General features: G+C 42.2%; 1 protein-coding gene across 4 annotated transcripts in view; it reads right to left on the reverse strand.

Moving 5' to 3' along the window:
• The window catches only part of SLC30A9 (solute carrier family 30 member 9), an 800,207-nt gene that overhangs the window by 303,752 nt on the left and 477,870 nt on the right, over window positions 1–18,585 (reverse strand). For all 4 annotated transcript variants that reach the window (XR_014978192.1, XR_014978191.1, XM_085642175.1 and 1 more), the window contains exons 14-15: window positions 14,499–14,606; window positions 11,017–11,182 (exon numbers count right to left, since the gene is read on the reverse strand). Coding sequence is in view for 2 of the 4 variants with exons in the window: in XM_085642175.1 (XP_085498301.1) it covers window positions 11,017–11,182; window positions 14,499–14,606 (274 nt within the window). In the remaining 2 variants the exon portion in view is untranslated. The remainder of the gene's footprint in view (window positions 1–11,016; window positions 11,183–14,498; window positions 14,607–18,585) is intronic.

Below are 18,585 nucleotides of genomic sequence, written 5' to 3' on the forward strand. Positions count from 1 at the left end.
GTTCTCAATAACAAGTTGTTATTGTTTTTTCTCAATTTTTAAAAAAAATTATTTCTGTCTATTATCTTATTGCTTTGCTGTGTGTGTGTGGGTACATAGCTAATCACTGCTTCACTGTTTCATCGTAAGAGTGTTGGCTCTTTTATTCTAGAGCTTTTCACAAGTTTAGTCCTGTAAGGAAGTATAGGCATACAAACATTGATCATTTTACAGCTCTGATGTGTTTGTGGTATCTGTGATATGTGAAAGTTCATTGCTGTCATTTTCATTGGAACTCTAATTATTTTATTATTTGTATAAAATGTAGAACGTTGATACTCCACCTTTCTTTCTGTCTAACCCTGGTGACACACCCATCCGGTGGCAAAAATGGAAGAAGGTATTTGAGAGGTATGCTAAAGTGTGCGGAACCAATTTAAGCGCAGAAAGAAGGACTGCGTTACTCCTACACTGCTTGGGCTCAGAGGGTCAAGAGGTTTTTGACCATTTACCTGAAATAGATGATGGCGGCTTAAATGAATATGAAATCTGCATACTAAAACTAGATCTGCATTACTTACCTAAAGTAAGCACTATACTGGAGCGCTATCATTTTGGGAGACGCTCTCAAAATGAAGGGGAATCTGTAGAAAACTATGTCACGGCTTTGAGAAAATTAGGGTCTTCATGTAAATTTGGTGGTCTTTTAGAAGAGAGAATAAGGGATCAATTCATGCTAGGATGTAATGTGCAAAAAGTAAGAGATGACATATGGCAGAAAGATGACCCCACTCTTGAAGAAGTTTTGGTTATTGCTAAACAGATTGAACATTCTCTCAAGTGTGTGGAAGTGATAACTAAATATGAGAATAAAATTGATAAAGTCCAAGTAGTTGAGGCACGTGGAAAGGAGGTTAATGAGAGTAGAGGTAAGATTGATAAGAAGCATAAAACTTTCAAGAAGGAATGGAAACCTATGTTTGCCCCTAAAGACTTTGAGTCAAATTTAAACTGCTATAGGTGTGGGAGCCCCACCCACCTAGCAAATGATAGGAAGTGTCCTGCGCTCAAAGCAAAATGTAATAGGTGTAAAAAAGTTGGACACTACTCCACCTTTTGTAGGTTTAAGAAGACAAGTTCTAAGGTAAACATGATTTACAAGAGTGTTGTAAGTGATAGTGCGTCAGACTCTGATTGCGGACAAGAATCCAGTGACAAGAAGAAAGGCCCTATAGATGAAGTAATGGTAGAACATTGTAGTACAAGTGTGCTTTTTGACTCTGGAGCGAAGATTACAATCGTTTCAAAAAAATGTTATGAGCAACATCTTATGAACAAAGTACATCTACTTAAGGCGGATATAAATCCGTATTCTTATGGGGCTGAGCCGATAAAGTTATTGGGTTATTTCAATGGTCTTATTGAATATAAAGGTAGATACATCTCTGGAAAAGTCTATGTTTCTTATAAAGGAGACAGTTTATTAAGCTGGTTGCACCAAAAAGATCTAGGTGTAATGCTGGACCCCAATAGCGACCCACCTATAATTTTGAAAGAAGACTTTAACATAAATAGTGTACAATCCTCTGGTGACGAATACACTGTGAAGTTGAAAAAGTTGTTTCCGAAGGTCTTTAAAGAAGAACTTGGCTGTTTCGTTTGCTAGTAAGGTACGGGGGTTCCTTTGTTGGTCAGAGAAGAAATGAGGGCTCAATTGGAGAAGCTCAGACTGGAAGGTATAATTGAGGAAGTAGAGGGGACACAGTGGTTGGCTCCAGTAGTGGCCGCACGAAAATCTGACGGAAGTCTCCGTCTTTGCATTGATCTCAGAGAGCTTAATAAACAGGTGGTGGTTGACAGATATCCTCTCCCAAAAATTTCAGACATGCTTATGCTTCTTAAGGGAGCAAACGTTTTTTCAACAGTGGATCTCAAATCGGCCTACCACCAGATCAAATTGGATGAGGAATTTAAAGATTACACCTCTTTCATTACTCCTTTTGGAACTTTTAGATTCAAACGTTTGCCATTTGGTCTCATTTCTGCAGCCTCGGTCTTTCAAAGGGCACTTGAACGAGTCTTGAAAGGTCAAAAAGGTGTTAAAATCTACCAAGATGACGTGTTGATTTATGGTAGAGGTGAATGTGAGCATGATTTAAGGGTGAAGGAAGTTTTGGGAAAATTTTGTTTACACAATCTCACGGTGAGGATTGATAAGTGCAAGTTTAAGAAATCCTCTATTGACTACTTAGGACACACAATTTCGGGCAAAGGTATTGAACCAAAGAGTGACTTGGTTAAATCTATAGAAAATCTAGCGTCACCTAAAAATAAAGAAGAACTGATGACATTTTTGGGAATGGCTGAGTATTACAGCAAATTTGTTAAAGGGTTTGCTGGAAAATGCATTAACATGCGTACTCTTCTTTGCAAAAGGGTAGAGTTCATATGGAGTAAGGAGTGTGAAACAGAATTTAACAAGATTAAAGGATATCTTAGAGAGACACCTAGATTGAGGAGTTTTGATCCTGCTGGGAAGTCAATTTTGGTCACTGATGCTAGTATGAAAGGACTGGGTGCGGCATTGCAGCAAGAAAGTAAAGGCAAAACTGATGTCATTCGTTTTCTATCACGGAGTTTAAGAGGAGCTGAAACCCGTTATTCAGCGATAGAAAAAGAGGCGTTGGCTGTCCATTGGGCCACGAAGATAAAGAATCTACTGTGGGGTAACAAATTTGTGGTTAGGACAGATCACAAACCTCTTGTTGAGGTTTTTAATAAGAAAGGTACAGATGCAATCTCGAGTAGAATTTCGAGATGGGTTGTTGACCTACAAGGATATGATTTTGAGGTGGAATATCTACCTGGGGTACGTAATTACACAGCGGATGCGTTATCCAGACTCGTGACCCTCAATGAGGATTGCTCTGAGCAGGATGAGGAGGAAGAGCTCAAATGGGTGTGTAACATTGAGTGTGGTGGCATAAAGGAAGAGAAATGGAGAGAATAGTCTAAAACTGATGAGGAACTTTTAGAGTTATCTTCTTTTCTCAGAGATGGATGGGTTAGAAAAAGAGCAGGTGTATCTGAGAAGTACTGGAATGTGAGGGGTGAATTGTCTATGTCTGACGGGTTGTTGTTTCGCGGTACTAGACTAATTCCCCCTAGATGCCTTCAGGGAGAGTTGATTGCCTTAGCCCATCAAGGTCATCAAGGCATCTCTAAGACCAAAGACAGTATTAGACTTAATTATTGGTGGGCTGGGATGGACCTTGACAGAGAGAGATTAGTGGGGGAGTGTATTCCATGCACGTTGAGTGAAAAATGTTTTAAACCGAGAGTACAACCAATGGTCATTAGAGATAGACCCAAAGGGCCTTGGGAGGAGTTGGCATTGGGCATCTTAGGTCCGGTTAAATGCAAGGATGGTGATGTATTCTTATTTGTCCTAATAGATATGTTTTCAAGGTGGCCTGAAGTTAAGATTACAAGGTCCATCGATTCTAAACATGTCATCGCTTTTCTCATGGATGTGTTCTCTAGAGAAGGTCTTCCTGGATACCTCCTTACCGATAATGGGGTACAATTTGTATCTAAGGAGATGGAGGATTTTTTAGAATAATGTTCTATTAAGCATAAGCGTTGTTCTTTATATCACCCGGAAAGCAACGGAATGGTGGAAAGATTTGTTAGAGTTCTCAAACAATCCATTTCTCTTTCCAAGCAAAACAATGTGGATTGGAAGGAGGGTGTTAGTAAAACCGTGGAGATGTATAGAGTCACTCCCCATTCTACCACTGGTTGTACACCTTTTCTTCTCCTTAAAAACAGACACCCAAATACTTTCATCACGCCCTTCTGGGTCAATAAAAGAGTTGTCAAGGAGAATGGAAATAAATCTAGTCTGAAGTCATGGAGAGAAAGAGAGGCTGATAAAATTAGGGTTCGTAAATTGAATTTGAAAAGCTGCAAAGAAAACCTTTGTTAATGTTAGAGATTCTGTTATGATTAGGGCGCCACCAGGACGGAAATCTTCTGACTTGTTTAAAATGGTGCATAAGGTTAAAAAGGTTTTTACAATGCAATTAAAACTGAAGATTCTAGAATTTGGAATCTCAACAGAGTCATTGTGGTTAATAACCCCTCTTTGTAAAGTGTGATTTAGATAATACAAGTATAAACTCTAGCAAAAAGTGCCTTTCAGGTTATTTGAGAGAAAAGAGTAGACTTACAAAGGCTCCAGAAAAATTTAAAGACTATGTTAAAATTTAATGTTTTCGTTTCTGTTTCTTATGTTTCTTTCCATTTCTTATGTAAAGGAGGAGTATGTGTAGTAGCGTGAAGATTATTTATTTATTTATGTAAGGTGTACATGGTTGTTGTATCTCTTTAAGGTTCATGTATTGGAAATGTTGTTCATCAAAGCAGCTCCATGGTGATGGAATGCTCTGGTGAGTATTGTGGTCAGTTGCACCTGACATATGGTACCTGATGGATGGGATCTTCCTTCCTCTGTATTAAACTCATCCTCTCATCTTAACCTGATATGGATCTTTTATTTTGGATGGATTTTACAGATACGCTTTGGAAACCTTTGTATGGAACTGCTCCCAGGAACACTGACAATTGAGATGGTATCAGGACAGACTCGGTTTAATTTTAGACCTAAAGTGTTGAACAGCCGTAAACAAGCCAAGGTGGATTCTCTTGCTGAGCAGTATGTATGAGCCAGTTGTCAATTTCTTCTTAGGAAAGCCGCACCTGGAATCTTGTAAACACCCTGGGAGCCAAGCGTAATCCAAAGGGAAGGACTTTGAATTGGTAATGGCATCCTGCCACTTTGAATCTGAGAAACCTGTGTTGTTTTGCATGTCCATGTGGAAATAGATGTCCAAGAGGTCTAGAGATGTCACGTAATCCCCTTTTATCAGGGGTAAGATCTCTTGCAGAGACCGCATTTGGAAAGGTTGTCTCCATGCATTTGTTCAGCAACCTGAGATCCATTACTTGCAGCCATTATCCATACTACTTCTTGATTAGGAAGAAGCTGGAATAAAATCCCTTGTTGTCATGTTGAAAAGGAACATCTTAGATAGCCCCCCTTGGAAATAAGTGAGTGAATTTCCTGCTTGCGAGATGTTGATAATTACTCCTGCGAGGAGGGAGATTTGGAGGCATTTGAGCAAAATCTAAGGTGTGACTATGATGAATTACGTCTATCACTCACTTCTCTGAAGAAATTATTTGCCAATGTTAATAAAAGTTTGAGAGGTGCGGGATCCCAAAATGATGTGCAAAATTCGAGGTGACTATTGCCTTGAAGTTGTAACTGAGGCCTTGGTGCGTCCTAGCCCTTTCCACCAGCAGACAGGAGTCTGTGTGTTGGCTGGCGTGAGTATGTGAAACTTGAAGAGGCTCTCTTTTGATGTTGAGCAGAGTACTACGGCATATATCCCTGTTGGGGATATGCTTGATATCTAGAAGTCTGGTAAGATGCTCTTGATAAAAACTGGCCTCTCCCTCTACGAAAGGGCTGAAAAGTCTTTGCTGCAACATCCCCAGCGAACATGCAGTATCGGTATTTCCTTTAACAGACTGCAGAACATCATTGGCATGCTTGTTGAACAAATTCCCCCATCGTAGGGTATGTCAAGAATTTGGGCTTGAACCTCTGGGCAGAAAAATGGCAACTTTAACCAGCCCTGTCAGCGCAGCATAGCCACACCCACCATTTGTCTAAAGGATGTGGTTGATATGTCCATGGCCGCAACGATAATCTAAGAAGACGTTTACACCCCTTCCAGAAGTATTTTGATTTGATTTGTAATTTGTTAAGTGCGATAATCACCCTAAGTCATCAAGGCGCTAGAGACCAACCATACGTAAGAAGGTTGAAGAGGAAAGTAGCCCAGATAGATGCAAGGCCGAGAAAAGCAAGGTCTTAAGAGCCTTTCTAAATGGTAAAAGAAGTTGAATAGACCTAAGGGCGAGAGGAAGGAAGTTCCAAAGTTTGCTAGCTGCCACAGAGAATGCTCTGTCCCCCCCATTTCCTATTTTTGGTTCTGGGTACCACCAGTCACATTTGAAGCGAAGACCGAAGGGGTCTACTGGGGAAGTGGCAGCTGAACATTGTTTTTAATCTGGATCCTTTTTCTGTTGTCTTCAGGCAAGTACTCAAGGATTGACGGTAAATCAGACCACATCTGCCTATTATAATGCCCTAAAATTGCCAGAGCATTAGATGTCCTAATGGACGTGGCTGCCATAGCTGAAAAACACTTCCCAATATTATCCAGTTTTCTGCCCTCCTTGTCCGGTGGTGCTGAACATAGTACAGACAAGTTACTGCAAGTCTTTGGGCAGTTTGCATGACTAGCCAATCAGGGCGAGGTTGTCCTATTAAGCAGGCAGGTGAATTCTCAGGCACCCTGTGTTTTTTTTACCCTGCGGCAGATGACCGCAGCTACTGAAGCTGGGGTCTTCATCATCTTTAAGCCCTCTTCCCAGATATCATCCACAATGGGAATGGATCTCAGACTTTCTTGCTGCATCCTTGAAATCGGAAGGGAAAACCTCCATTTACTTTACTGGCAGTGATAAATCAAAATGCTTAGAATCACGTTCCAGTAGTTCATGGAATCCCCTTTATATCCTCCAGAGGTGAGCTAGTCAATGGTGGTGACAGAAATGGGAAAGAAGGAGTGATGTAGTTGTCCTAGTCTTGCCCTCGTGCATCTGTGTCTTGAGGAAGTTCCCCTTCACTATCAATGTAGTCATCCTGGATAGTGTTTGGGGCTAACACTGGTCTTCCCTTCTGAGATTGAGAAACCACTGGACTTTATGCAGCAATGTCACACTAGGTGCCTCCACGCACCCCAGAGTAGAAGGTTCACCTCCAGAAATCTTTTGTAGCAGTTGTCAAGCATACAATGCAAGTCTGTCACCAACGAGACAGGACTAAGATAGTGTCGTCCCTTGGAGCATGCTCATCAGGATAGTGGTGTTTATAAGGATAAGGCTCCTGAAAGTAATCATAATGTTCAGGTGCTGGCTAATGCCCATCTTTGAATGAGTATTCACCTTCCATATATGTGGAAGTCAGACCATCCGATTCCTCTTCGTCCATGTCCTGACACTTAGCATTGAGTTGTGTGGGACTGTTAGCTGGGCCACAAAGACTTTCATTCCCAGACTCCTCTGTTTCAAGTAGATGCACAGGATGCAGTGACAAAACCTTGCACGAAGAAGTTTGATCCAGGCGCAGAAGCACATGAATTCCCTCCATGGAAAAAAAAAATAGGCTGTTTTTGGGCCGTCGATAGGCTCATCGAGGCTGACGAAGAAAGGGTCTGTTTGGCACAAGCTGGGCTTGAGACTGAAGACTGCCTTGCCGCTAGAGATTTCATGCTGCAACAGCTTGAGTTTTTTAGCTGCTGACCTTACCCTTGTTTTCAGCACTTAACAACGGAAAAGGGCGGGAGACACCTGCGTTCGAGGTACACAAACTTCTAGGGCCCGGATTGATCAGCATTTTCTCCGACAGGGCTGCCTAATTTCCCCAAGCCTGGCAGCTGATCACCGCCAGCCCTGAAGAAGTTCATTCTCATGAACGAAACGCGTTGGCTGACATTTTTGAAAAAAAATAAAGAATTACTCCAGTCTTTAAAATCATAAGACTCATGGACTAAATAACTACCGCTTGTCTTAAACATCGAGTGGTGCACCACTCCACATATCAGACTTTCTCATTTATCTGCATAGCAGTTGGCACTCAACGACGGCGAGTGCTGGAGTGGTTTTTGTGCACACTCGACCAGATTGACTACTTTTTCCAAAAACAACAAGGGAACATCACATGGTAGTGCGGTCACTGTGTCCGCCGTTGTGTGGAACTATTTTTTAGAGATTTAAAAGTTCCAGTCTATGGGATCACCGTTGACAATGAGGTGGTGGGCATTGCGGACTTCTTCGACGAAGAAGTCGTCGACGTAGTCTTCGTCATCATCGTTAGTGATACCACTGTCGTCACTGGCGAGGATGGTGACTATGTCGGCATTAGTGATGCCACCGTCGTCACTGGCAAGGATTCAGCAAAGCAGGAAGAGAAAAGGCAAACAAGTTGACAGTAAGAATTACTTTCTTGATCTGCGAGCGACATACAGCAGGAAACAAATCTTCAGTGATTACCTCTCCAGTGAGTAACCTAGTGAAAAATTATTTGTGGGCATACAGTACAACAAAGATGGTGACCACAGAACTATGAGCCCGATAAACATACATTTCCAACTTGAAGCTGGGGCCCTTTTTCAGTCGCGGGAGGTGGTTGGAGGGATCCGAACAAGCAACAAAGACGCGGGAAGGGATAGGAGCAAGCAACAAGGATGCGTGAGGGAGTGGGAGGGGCGAAGAAGGGTTGAGAGGGCCTGCAAACACATGCCCTCTTTTGGAGTGCTAGTTAGAAGTAAAAAAAAATGTTCCTCTGCAATTGGGCGGTCAGTGAAAGAATACTGGTCGCAGACAGAAAACTGTACTTGGTCCATTGAAGACAGGAAGACACGAAGAGAAAGTAGAAGCAGGAGGCGCGCTGACCGGTGAGAAGCAACTAAATGCGAGTAATGTTCAAGCCAACCAATTGTAACTCATGGTAAGTAAGGGGCAATTTTCCATTAACCTCCATTTATATAATGTGGATTGTAGGTTAGAAAACCTGCTTGATAAAATAACAATATATATTATGGTATGTTTAAGGTTTTGTACAGTAGCCACTATTAAACCCCCTTAAACTTAATTACATACATGCATGCCATACGAAATTGGGTTAATGGTTGAGATGGGCGCAACCCCACTCAGACAACAACCACAAGCAGGGCCGGACTAGGAACAGAAACCAGCCCTGGCAAACTGCTCAGCCGCCCCCCCCCCCCCCCTGCGGAGAGGGGGGGAGTGCAGATGAGCAGTTTGCGAGGGCCGGTTTCAGCCGATTTTATTACCGGAGGCCGATATTGCTGACCCCCGGTAACAAAAACGGCCCCCCAGGGGCCCAAAACCGGCCCCCACCCTAGCGGCCTACCGAGGAAAAGCCCGGTGCCCTGTATGGCCAGTCCGGCCCGGACCACAATCCTTATCAGGGTGAGCCACAAAACGTCACTAAATTAACCTGTGCTTAACCCTCTGCTAGTTTGGCACAAAAACAGTCAGGCTTAACATAGAGGCAATCTGTAAAGTATTTATGCAGCACAGAAACAGCAATAAAGTGAAAACAAGGTGGGGAGAGGGGGCAGGTGGGGTTTAGAACTCACTCTGGCAGAGGCTAGGTGCAGTCTTCAAAGTCTCTGAAGCTTGTTATGTCTAAATAGCTAACACAGGAAGCCAGCCAACTTGCACTTGGAGTCACTCTAGTTGCCCTTGGTTCTAGCAGCTAGGTAGGCCTCTAGCAACAGGGCCGACCTCCGGGGAGCAAGGCCACATCCAGGAGTGTAGTGAAGAGGGTCTACCTGGTGCAAGCTTTTGAATTGGGGAGCTTCCCAATACTACCCCCCACATCTGGTTCTGGAAAGGTCTTCCCTTGTCAACACTGCAAGAAGTCTGGGGTAAAACTAGAGTCAGGCAGGCAATCCTCTTTGAAGTTTAAGTGGGGAACTGAACAATTCCACTCCCAGCCATCCTGGCAGAGTGGCCCATCCTGTCCACACTTAATCCCTTTTGTGTCACTGGGAGGAACACAAAACCCTATAGCAGAGCAAGTCACAGTCATGTGATCCAGGGCACTGGCAGAAGGCACAAATAGGAAAGAAAATGTCAACTTTCTAAAAGGGGCATTTTAAATTACAATTCATTTGAATCTAAACATGACATTCTACCTGCTCTCAATCAAAAGATAACATTTATTTAGTGTAATAAGGTAACCCAATGTTATCCAATGGGAGAGTAGCGAAAAACGAGTTTAGGAGTTTTTCACTACCAGGGCATGTAAAACAAACTCACATGTCCTGCTTTTTAAATGCAATGCACCCTGCCCTATGGGCCTTTAGGGCCTACTTTAGGGGTGACATATGTATAAAAAGAAGGTGGTTTAGGCCTGGCAAAAGTTTTATTATGCTAGGTCAAATTGGCAGTTTAAAACTGCGCTACAGTCTGCAGTGGCAGGCCTGAGACAAGTTTTAAAGTGCATCTTTAGTGGGTGGCACAATGCGTTGTGCAGGCTTACTAGCAGCATTTAATTTATAGGGCCTGGATACCACGTAGTACCATATACTGAAAACTTATAAGTATATTAAATATGCCAATCAGATGTAGGCACATTTTACCATGGTTTACGGATAGAGAACACAAGCACTTTAGCACTGGCTAACAGTGGTAAAGTTAACAGAGCCCTAAAGCCAACAAAAACTAAATCAGCGTAGCAGGAGGGGTGAACGCAAAAACGTTTAGAGGTGACCCTGCAGAGAGGGCCAAGTCTAACATGTTTAAAGAAAACAAAGGCCCAGTGGTATATGCTCAAACACTGTCATGAAAAATAGCTACTACTCCAGGGCTAGAGCGTGCAACAGTAATTTGTTCTAGTCTAGAGTATAATGGGTGAGGTAAGGCAATAGGTTTCCACGTATGTATTACTGACTGCGAGCTACATTTCTAATCTATTTTTAGTGGGTTCTTTAGATCTCAAGCTATATAACAGCTTCATTTCTTCAAAAACAATTTTGAAAAAACTAATGTAAATATAAATCCAACACATTAACATCTAAAACAAATTCATAAGAGTGCAACACGTTCTATTGTGCGAGGTCATGGATTATGCGCAATTGCTAATTAATACCAAGTTAATATTGAGGTACTTACTACCTTTAACTTCACTTAGAGTTTGACAATTCCTTAATAGTTCGGGTTAACTTAAACGTGTAGAATTATGGACAACCATACGCCTTAGCACAACAAAATGAAAAACTATCATTATACAGATGGAAGCCTTAAAAATTCTTCATATCAGACTAAACATTTTAGAGCATTTAAAATATATATTTTGTTCCCTCTATTTACCTCACTGCAGGATCACTTTCCAGTAGCTCAGTCAATCTCTGTAATTGTTCAGGTTGGATGGACCTTCCTATCAGTGCTTCAGTGTTAGTGTAAATGAGGAATGCAGATACTGCTCCTAACAGTGTTCCAACGCCTAATGAACCCAAGCAGTCATAATATGGATTACCTGTAGAATGTAATCACAGAGGGGGTTACCAATGCCAGTTGAACATGCTGTATGAGCCTTTTTGCCTAAACAATTTTATAAAGTAAATTTTGTCCATGCAGATTGGTTCACTGAGATAATTACATGTAATTTCAACTTCAAGAAAACTTTAATTTCCTGGGTTATATCACTGTAACCTACAACGAAACTTAGATCTTGTATAAATATCAACTCATAACCTCAATTTTCACATTTGACTTGCTCGAGAATATATAATTCTGGCTTTCCAATTTTTCATAATAATTACATCGACTACCTCCACTCAAATTGATATTTCTAACATGTGATCTCTGACTTTGAAAAACGTTGGTCTTTGCATATTGAAACAGCCAGAATATCTCTAGTAGGTTATGTGAAATCTCTACTGCATTGCACTGTGCCCTACGAATTATCACCCCTTTTGACACTACGTCCACCAGACAGCTGCCAAAAATACAAGAGTTTACGTTATTTTAGTGATTTCTAAACTGGTGGTATGACATTTGGCACAGAGGAGCTGATTAGAGAGAATGCATTACAGAAGACATAGTATTTTCTTGGTAATAAGGACTCACAGAATGTATTATAAGAAAGCTTTAAAAAGAAAAAACATAACACCAAAGAAATGAGAGCGTTCAGAGAAAGGGAAAGGAATATTGTGTTGCACATGGTTTTGGAATGATCTGCCAGTAGCACAAGCAAAACAAAATTGTTTTACAAAAACAGGTAGACAGCTCAACCTGACAAACCTGCCTGCAGGAGTACACCTGCTGGGAGATCATTTATAACAAGCATGCTTATTCAGTGGAGTGCCGAAATTATGAACATCATCATTTTAAGGTCCTTGCGAAAAGCGTGGTAGTTTGAGATATCCGTAACTTGTCTGTAACTAAAAAGGAATATCCCCCTCCTAAACTGTGTCAATGCAGAAGACAACTAGGAGGCTAGAGGATCAATTTCTCTGTCTCCCACCCTCCTCCCAACTCCGATAGGCCAGGGTCTGTATTTGCCAAAAGTCTTTGGCAGATATAGAGTGCTTAGTGAAGGATAGGTTTGCATAGAGGGAGTCAAGGACAAGAGTAGAGATGCTAGAAATGGGTTATCTGTACAGCAGACTAAGAACTCAATAAACTGACATTTTCCAGCAAACTTGCATGAGATATTGTGAAAGACCAAGAACATATTAGAGTACCAAAGTAAAGCGACAAGTTAAACAATTTCAGGGGGCTATCACCAACCAGTCATACCTCAATTATTACAGCAAAACCTATGTAAACATATTTTTAAGCAGCCAAGATGCATCCTATTAACGTAATCCAGTCTTGAAGATATACATGCCTATGTGATCGTTTTGCAGCACAATTAATATAGATCTTCTTCCAAACCCTTAAGATATAAACACAAAATGGTGTTATCACAGCCCATCAGCACAAGTGATGGTCAAAGATAATTCCTAAATTACCTGTCTGACTCCAGATACTGGGGGATCTCCAGTTAATGGTTGCCTCCAAGATTTGGATCTTAACAGACAAAATTATGGTCTATGTTTTATTGGAGTTAGAATTTTTAACAATCAACAGGCAAAGTCTTTCAAACAGTTCTGAAAGATCGTCTAAAGCTCAGTGATCGTCAGAGAGTGTTGAATTTGTAAGATAAACGGGGTGCGGTCTACATGGCACGCAAACATATTTTCTTATGATATGTGAGAACGATGTTGTATGTAAATTGAAAAAAGTTGATTGCAGAACACTGAGGAACCCACAATGAACTTGATAGAAGACAGGGAAACAAGATAAATGCACTACAGCTTGACCTCGATCTGTAAGAAATGAGGTAATCCATTGCAAACAATTAACTCTGACCTCAGCTTCTGAAAGATGAGTTCCGAAAATGGGTTGAGAGAAAGGGTCCTATGCAGCTGAAAGGTAAAAAATGACCAATACGGCTAGTCCTGGTAACTCAAGAACTAGATTTTTCAAGGCAATAACTCTCTTCAAAATAAGTTGGAAATGAACTGCAGATTTTATGATTTGAAAGTCAAGAGGAGATGAAAGAAGGGCTGACAGTTTGAAAGACTAAGAAATCTTGGAGCACAAAACAGGTAAAATGACCGTCTTGCATAGGCATGGACAGGTGATCACGTAGCTGCCTGCATTTGTCTGCCACAGGCACACCTTCAGCTAAGGCTGCTGTGGAAGATTTGGTTCTGGGGGGATAAGCGTTGATTCCCTCATGTGGTTCTTTATTAGCCAATGCGTAACTCATTTTATTACAAAGGATAATCCATCTCGAGATTATCCGTTTCGGAACAACTTTACCCATTTTACAGCCAGTATACCCAATGAAGAGCTGGTCCTCCTATCTAATGTCTTTCATGCGTTCAATGTTGAAACTGGTGACTCCTCTAGGGTCCAGCCAGTGCAGTCGTTCTTTCTTAGAAAGATGTGTAGGTGCAACGAATGTTGCTACTGTGATGGATTGCTCCAGATAGAATGGGGACACCACTATTGGCAGGAAAACAGCCTTAGTTCTCAGCACCTGCTTGCCTAGGAAGAAACACATGAATGGGTGAACTAACAGAAAGGGTTGAAAGCTCGTGCACACAATGAGCTGAAATAATGGCCACTAAGAACACTGTCTTGAACCTTAATGAATTCTTTAGTCTCCTCTTGAGTAATTACTTCAATTAAATTAATCTGGACTACAAAGCACCTTGCTAAAAGTAAATGTAGACATTACAACAGACACAGTCTAGGAGCGAATCAAATACTAAGGCTTATGCTTGGTGCATATGGCAATATACTAACCCCAGCCAGCCATCCTGGCATGCACATTCATGTACTAAATTCAGTTGGAACTTATACTCAGTCACTGTTATGAGTCTTATGGTCCCTAAGACCAAAAGAAGCGATTTAAGTTTTGGGATGCTCTTCAAAAACGTCTTCACAGTAATTTAAAACCATCATACATGTCGAGTGATGAAAACTGTTTACTCCCTCAATAGTCAGCGTTATGATTCACTTTTACACTGTAAAGACCCCATGGGGCTATAGTGTGCAACACAACATCACAAATACAATAATGATACCACAAATAATTCTTATCAAAGAGAAAAATTGAAGCGGAGTGATAAAATAGGGACCACGGTTTAGGAAACAGCCATGCGCACACCTACAATGCAAAGTTTGGGTCTCCGACTAGCAGATCGTTTCCAACAAGCTAATAGGAAAGAAGCAGAATGAAACAGAAATGTAAGCATAATGGTACAGGCTTTTAAAGGTATGCTGTGCAGGTTTACCTGTGAGTGATGTCAATCCCATGCAAGATGCAGCTATGATCACTCCAAGAACGGCTGCGGCATCCTCTAGCAATACAACATTTGTACTGGGATCACAGGACAACATCACTGAAGAAAGATTAAAGCAGTTAAATTCAGTCCCAAAAGTGATGGCTATTTATTTTATTTGGTCAAGTTTTTATTATAAAGCATAAACTGAGTACTGAGACATGAATAGTGTACTGTAAATAAAATTCGATAGTGCAACGCGATACCCAGTAAAACAAGGCAACCCTAATACAGTCAGTGAATCATCAAACCCCAAGAGATTCATAAGAGAAAGCATTTCATCAATACGACTGTCCATTTATGGGAGGAATGCTATTAATCTGGGATTCAATGAGTATTTGAGCATGATGCGAAGTCAGAGGTAAACCATTCCTAAGAGAGTAGCACTCCCAAGGAGGCCTGGTTCAAAGAGGACTAATAGGCAACCTACCAGAATGGAGTTACTGTTAAACAATAGAAGACCACATATGGGAACAAGTATTGGCATAGCCAATAAGTCTCGCTTTTGGTACCTTATAAGTATTTAGTTATGCAGCACAATATCCTTGCTGCAACAACATCAACTGTTGCATGGCTAAACATTTATAAGGTCCCAAAGGCGAGATCTATTGGCTATGTCAATGCCTGCAATTACTGTTTTGCACAAACATCGCGCACAACATGTAATGCGGCCCCTAAACAGGCAAGTTTGCAAGTCTTTCTTTATAGTATAAGAAGCGGGTGAGGCAGGGACACCAATCTCAGCCACCAGCTAGCATCAAAAAGGGAGAAAGCGACTGTGCTTTGTTTAATTAGTAACTTTTAGAGACTTGCATATGGTGACAAGATGATGCAATGTCAGTGAAGCATAATTTCTCTATTCCTGGACTTTGCTTTTACATATCATTACCAGGTGTGTTGGTTCAAATAAATCAATTAAAATGAACCAAGAATACAACTCCCAAAATGCACTGATATGTAAAAGCAAAGTCCAGGAACGGAAAAGTTCTGTCCCTGTGACTTGGAGCCACCTAGGCTCCCTCGTGCTGTGGCCACGTGGACATCTTGCACCACAAAGAGCATTACCCTTTCTCCTGGCCGAACCCAGACTTTCACATGCACGTTAGGGTTGCCCTGTAGGTGTCTGTCTTGTTTAGATCAGCTTCATTTACATTTTAATCCGCCTATAAACAATGTTTGCCTCAATGTCGTATAGCTCAGTCAGTTAATGTACCTGCTGCACTGGTATGAGTGAAGAAGTGAAGCACGAGAAAGAAAGAACAAAATAAACAGAACAAAATACAAACAAATTACGGGAAAAAAGAAAGAAAACAAAGGAGAAGCAAATGTGTGCCTGCCTTTCCTTTTGAAGGCGGATAAAAGGATTACAGTTGTGTTTATTAAAATATGTTATCATTACCAAGGTGCCGTCGGCAAATTAATTGAATGTGTGGTGGGTAATTTAAACGTGCTGATAATAATAATGTATGAATTAAGTAGGTGCAATAAACGTATTGACCAACTGAGAATCCAAACAAGGTGCCCTGGAAAAGGTCATAAAAACATGAGAAAATAAACAAGACACCAGCAGTAGATTTCGATGAAGGAGATGCCGTTTTAGTTAAGTAAAACAAACCTAAGCAAATAAACCAAGACAAAACAACATGCACTTCGATTAAAACAAGGTTAAGAGCTAACATTCAGTGGCGGACGGTGACATTTGAAAGTGGTGAGGTGTAAAATGATTGGCATACTGCACCGTAGCGAGCGAGCACGAACAACCTAAGGGAGTTTGGGGGGGGTCCTCCCCCCCGAGAAAATTTTGAAAAAAAGAGTGGAAAAATTGTGCATTTTCAAGCAAATTTGAGAAAGCAGGAAGGTTAATAAAGCAATTGTGAAAGTGCAGTTAATACATTAATAAAGAGATGTCATATAACATAGGTAGCTGCTTATTCAGTATAAACACAGACTGCTAAGAAATCGCCACTGCACTGCTATTTTTATACCTCGCAGTGTTTGATCCACTGGTGCAACAGAGCTGTAATCCCCGAGAGCTGTCTTTTTTGGAGTGACAAGTGTCCGTGTGGGCCCCCCAAAACCGACCTTCAGCACCCCCAAAGAGACCAGAAAGAGCTCAGGAAATGCGGCCCGAGGAAAACTGTTAAGAGGAGCACAAAGGGAGGGCACCTTAGCCCCCAGCATCTCATCAGAGAACGCTGGAAGTGTGTTGTATACTAGTGGCACAATTTTGCTCCACACTGGAGGAGGACCACTATTCTCTCTGTAAATAGTAGAGGGTTCTTGACTCTGTTTTCTTGCATGCAGCCTCCTCATGTGTGTGGCCCTCTGCTAAATTACAATAATTGTCTGTAGCTGCCTTAAAACACAATCACCAAGGGCAACAAGAGGTATTACTTTGCAAAAGAAATGGTGAAAAAACAGGCCTGCTTGCTAAGGAAAAGGGACCACTTAAACAACGAAATATATTGCATCGTGCTTTGAAAATCTATGCACTGAAGCTGCCTTCCTCTTAAGAGATTGCCCGTGTATGGAGTAGCTCAATGGGGTGCACCTTCTCCAGCGCTCTGCGGCCCAGTGTGTCTCAAGATGCCAGCAGAAGATTGGACACGCATCTTTCTTTGAATGCATTTCTATTTGTCCATCGGCCAAAATTCTCACGAAAACTTCTTACCCTTGTGAAAAACCAATGTGTGTCAGGTGATAGATATCCCTCATTCCTGCCTTGATTTACTAAAATCTCCCACCTCCTCCCAAACCCCTCCTCCCACCATGCCCTCAGGGCCAGCACGATTCAGCACCATTGCGTGCACTCATGCCTGCTACTCATGTGAATGGAGAGCTGAGCTGCCGGTTGTGCATCGGTTGAGATTCCGTGGCTGGTGACGGTGAGGGCATGGTTTCACCCCCAAGTCTTCGAAATATTTGCCCCAGAAATCCATCATGGACATGCTGGTGGCCACCCCGACGCAGGCAGACCCAATTTGCCAACTGGAAAGAAATAAACTGGAGAAACATACAGGGATGTTTGATAAAATCCTGCAGGCTATCCAGGAGTTCGAGACTATATAGGAGACACAGCTGGGGACGATTCAAGCGTCTCTGGACCGGATTGTTGACGGCTGACCATGCCAAACTTACAGAGTCCTCTCTCACATGGCCCAGGTCGTCGCTGAGGGCCATGCAAGAACAGATAAAGGCTTGACAGGCCGAGGTGCAGACGCTGCAGGCCAAGGCCGAGGATGAGGAGGGAGGGGCACTCGCGCCACAATAGCATCCATTTCTTGGGTTTCCTGGAGGGCTACAAAGGCCCAAACGCACAAGTTAATACTTGTGTAACGATATAGCTGTAAGAGACATTAGTTAGTGATAGATTCCTTACCTTAGAATATTCCCCAGGCGTCAGTCTGGATCCGGAAAGTTTTCTGCTTAGCAGTAGCCCTGCGAGCCAGTAGGTGGCGCCGTGCGTCGCGCACACCGGGATGACATCACGGAGGCTACTTAGGCGCCACGCCAAGCGTGCGGACGTCAGTTCTGTACACAATTTTCCCCGCCAAAACGCAGTCATGTGAGAAACTGACCTTTGGTGCATAAAACTAGGGCCTTAAATGGGGATGACCTTAACCCTAGGAATCAGTTCGTAGAACGGGGAGGATGGGTGGGGCGGTAAGGAATTTATCACTAACTAATGTTTCTTACAGATATATCGTTACACAAGTAGTAACTTGTGCATCTGAAAGAGACACGTTAGTGATAGATTCCCTACCTTAAAATAGGTACCCCAGCAATACCAACCCCGGTGGTGGGTCTGTGAACAAGATAACACCAGAAAGTCACACAGCACAGAACGGCCAAAGAAGCCGTCTCTCCGGACCTGACTGTCAAGGCAGTAGTGCTTGTTAAACGTGTGCAGCGAGGCCCAAGTAGCTGCCTGACAAATATCTTGCAAGGGGACACCACGTCCCAAGGCAGTAGTGGCTGCAGTTGCCCTGGTCGAATGGGCACGCAGTCCCACAGGAGGCTCCTTCTTGGCCAAGGAGTA

Source organism: Triturus cristatus, chromosome 2_2 (genome assembly GCF_964204655.1).
Source record: "Triturus cristatus chromosome 2_2, aTriCri1.1, whole genome shotgun sequence".
NCBI classification, from domain to species: domain Eukaryota; kingdom Metazoa; phylum Chordata; class Amphibia; order Caudata; family Salamandridae; genus Triturus; species Triturus cristatus.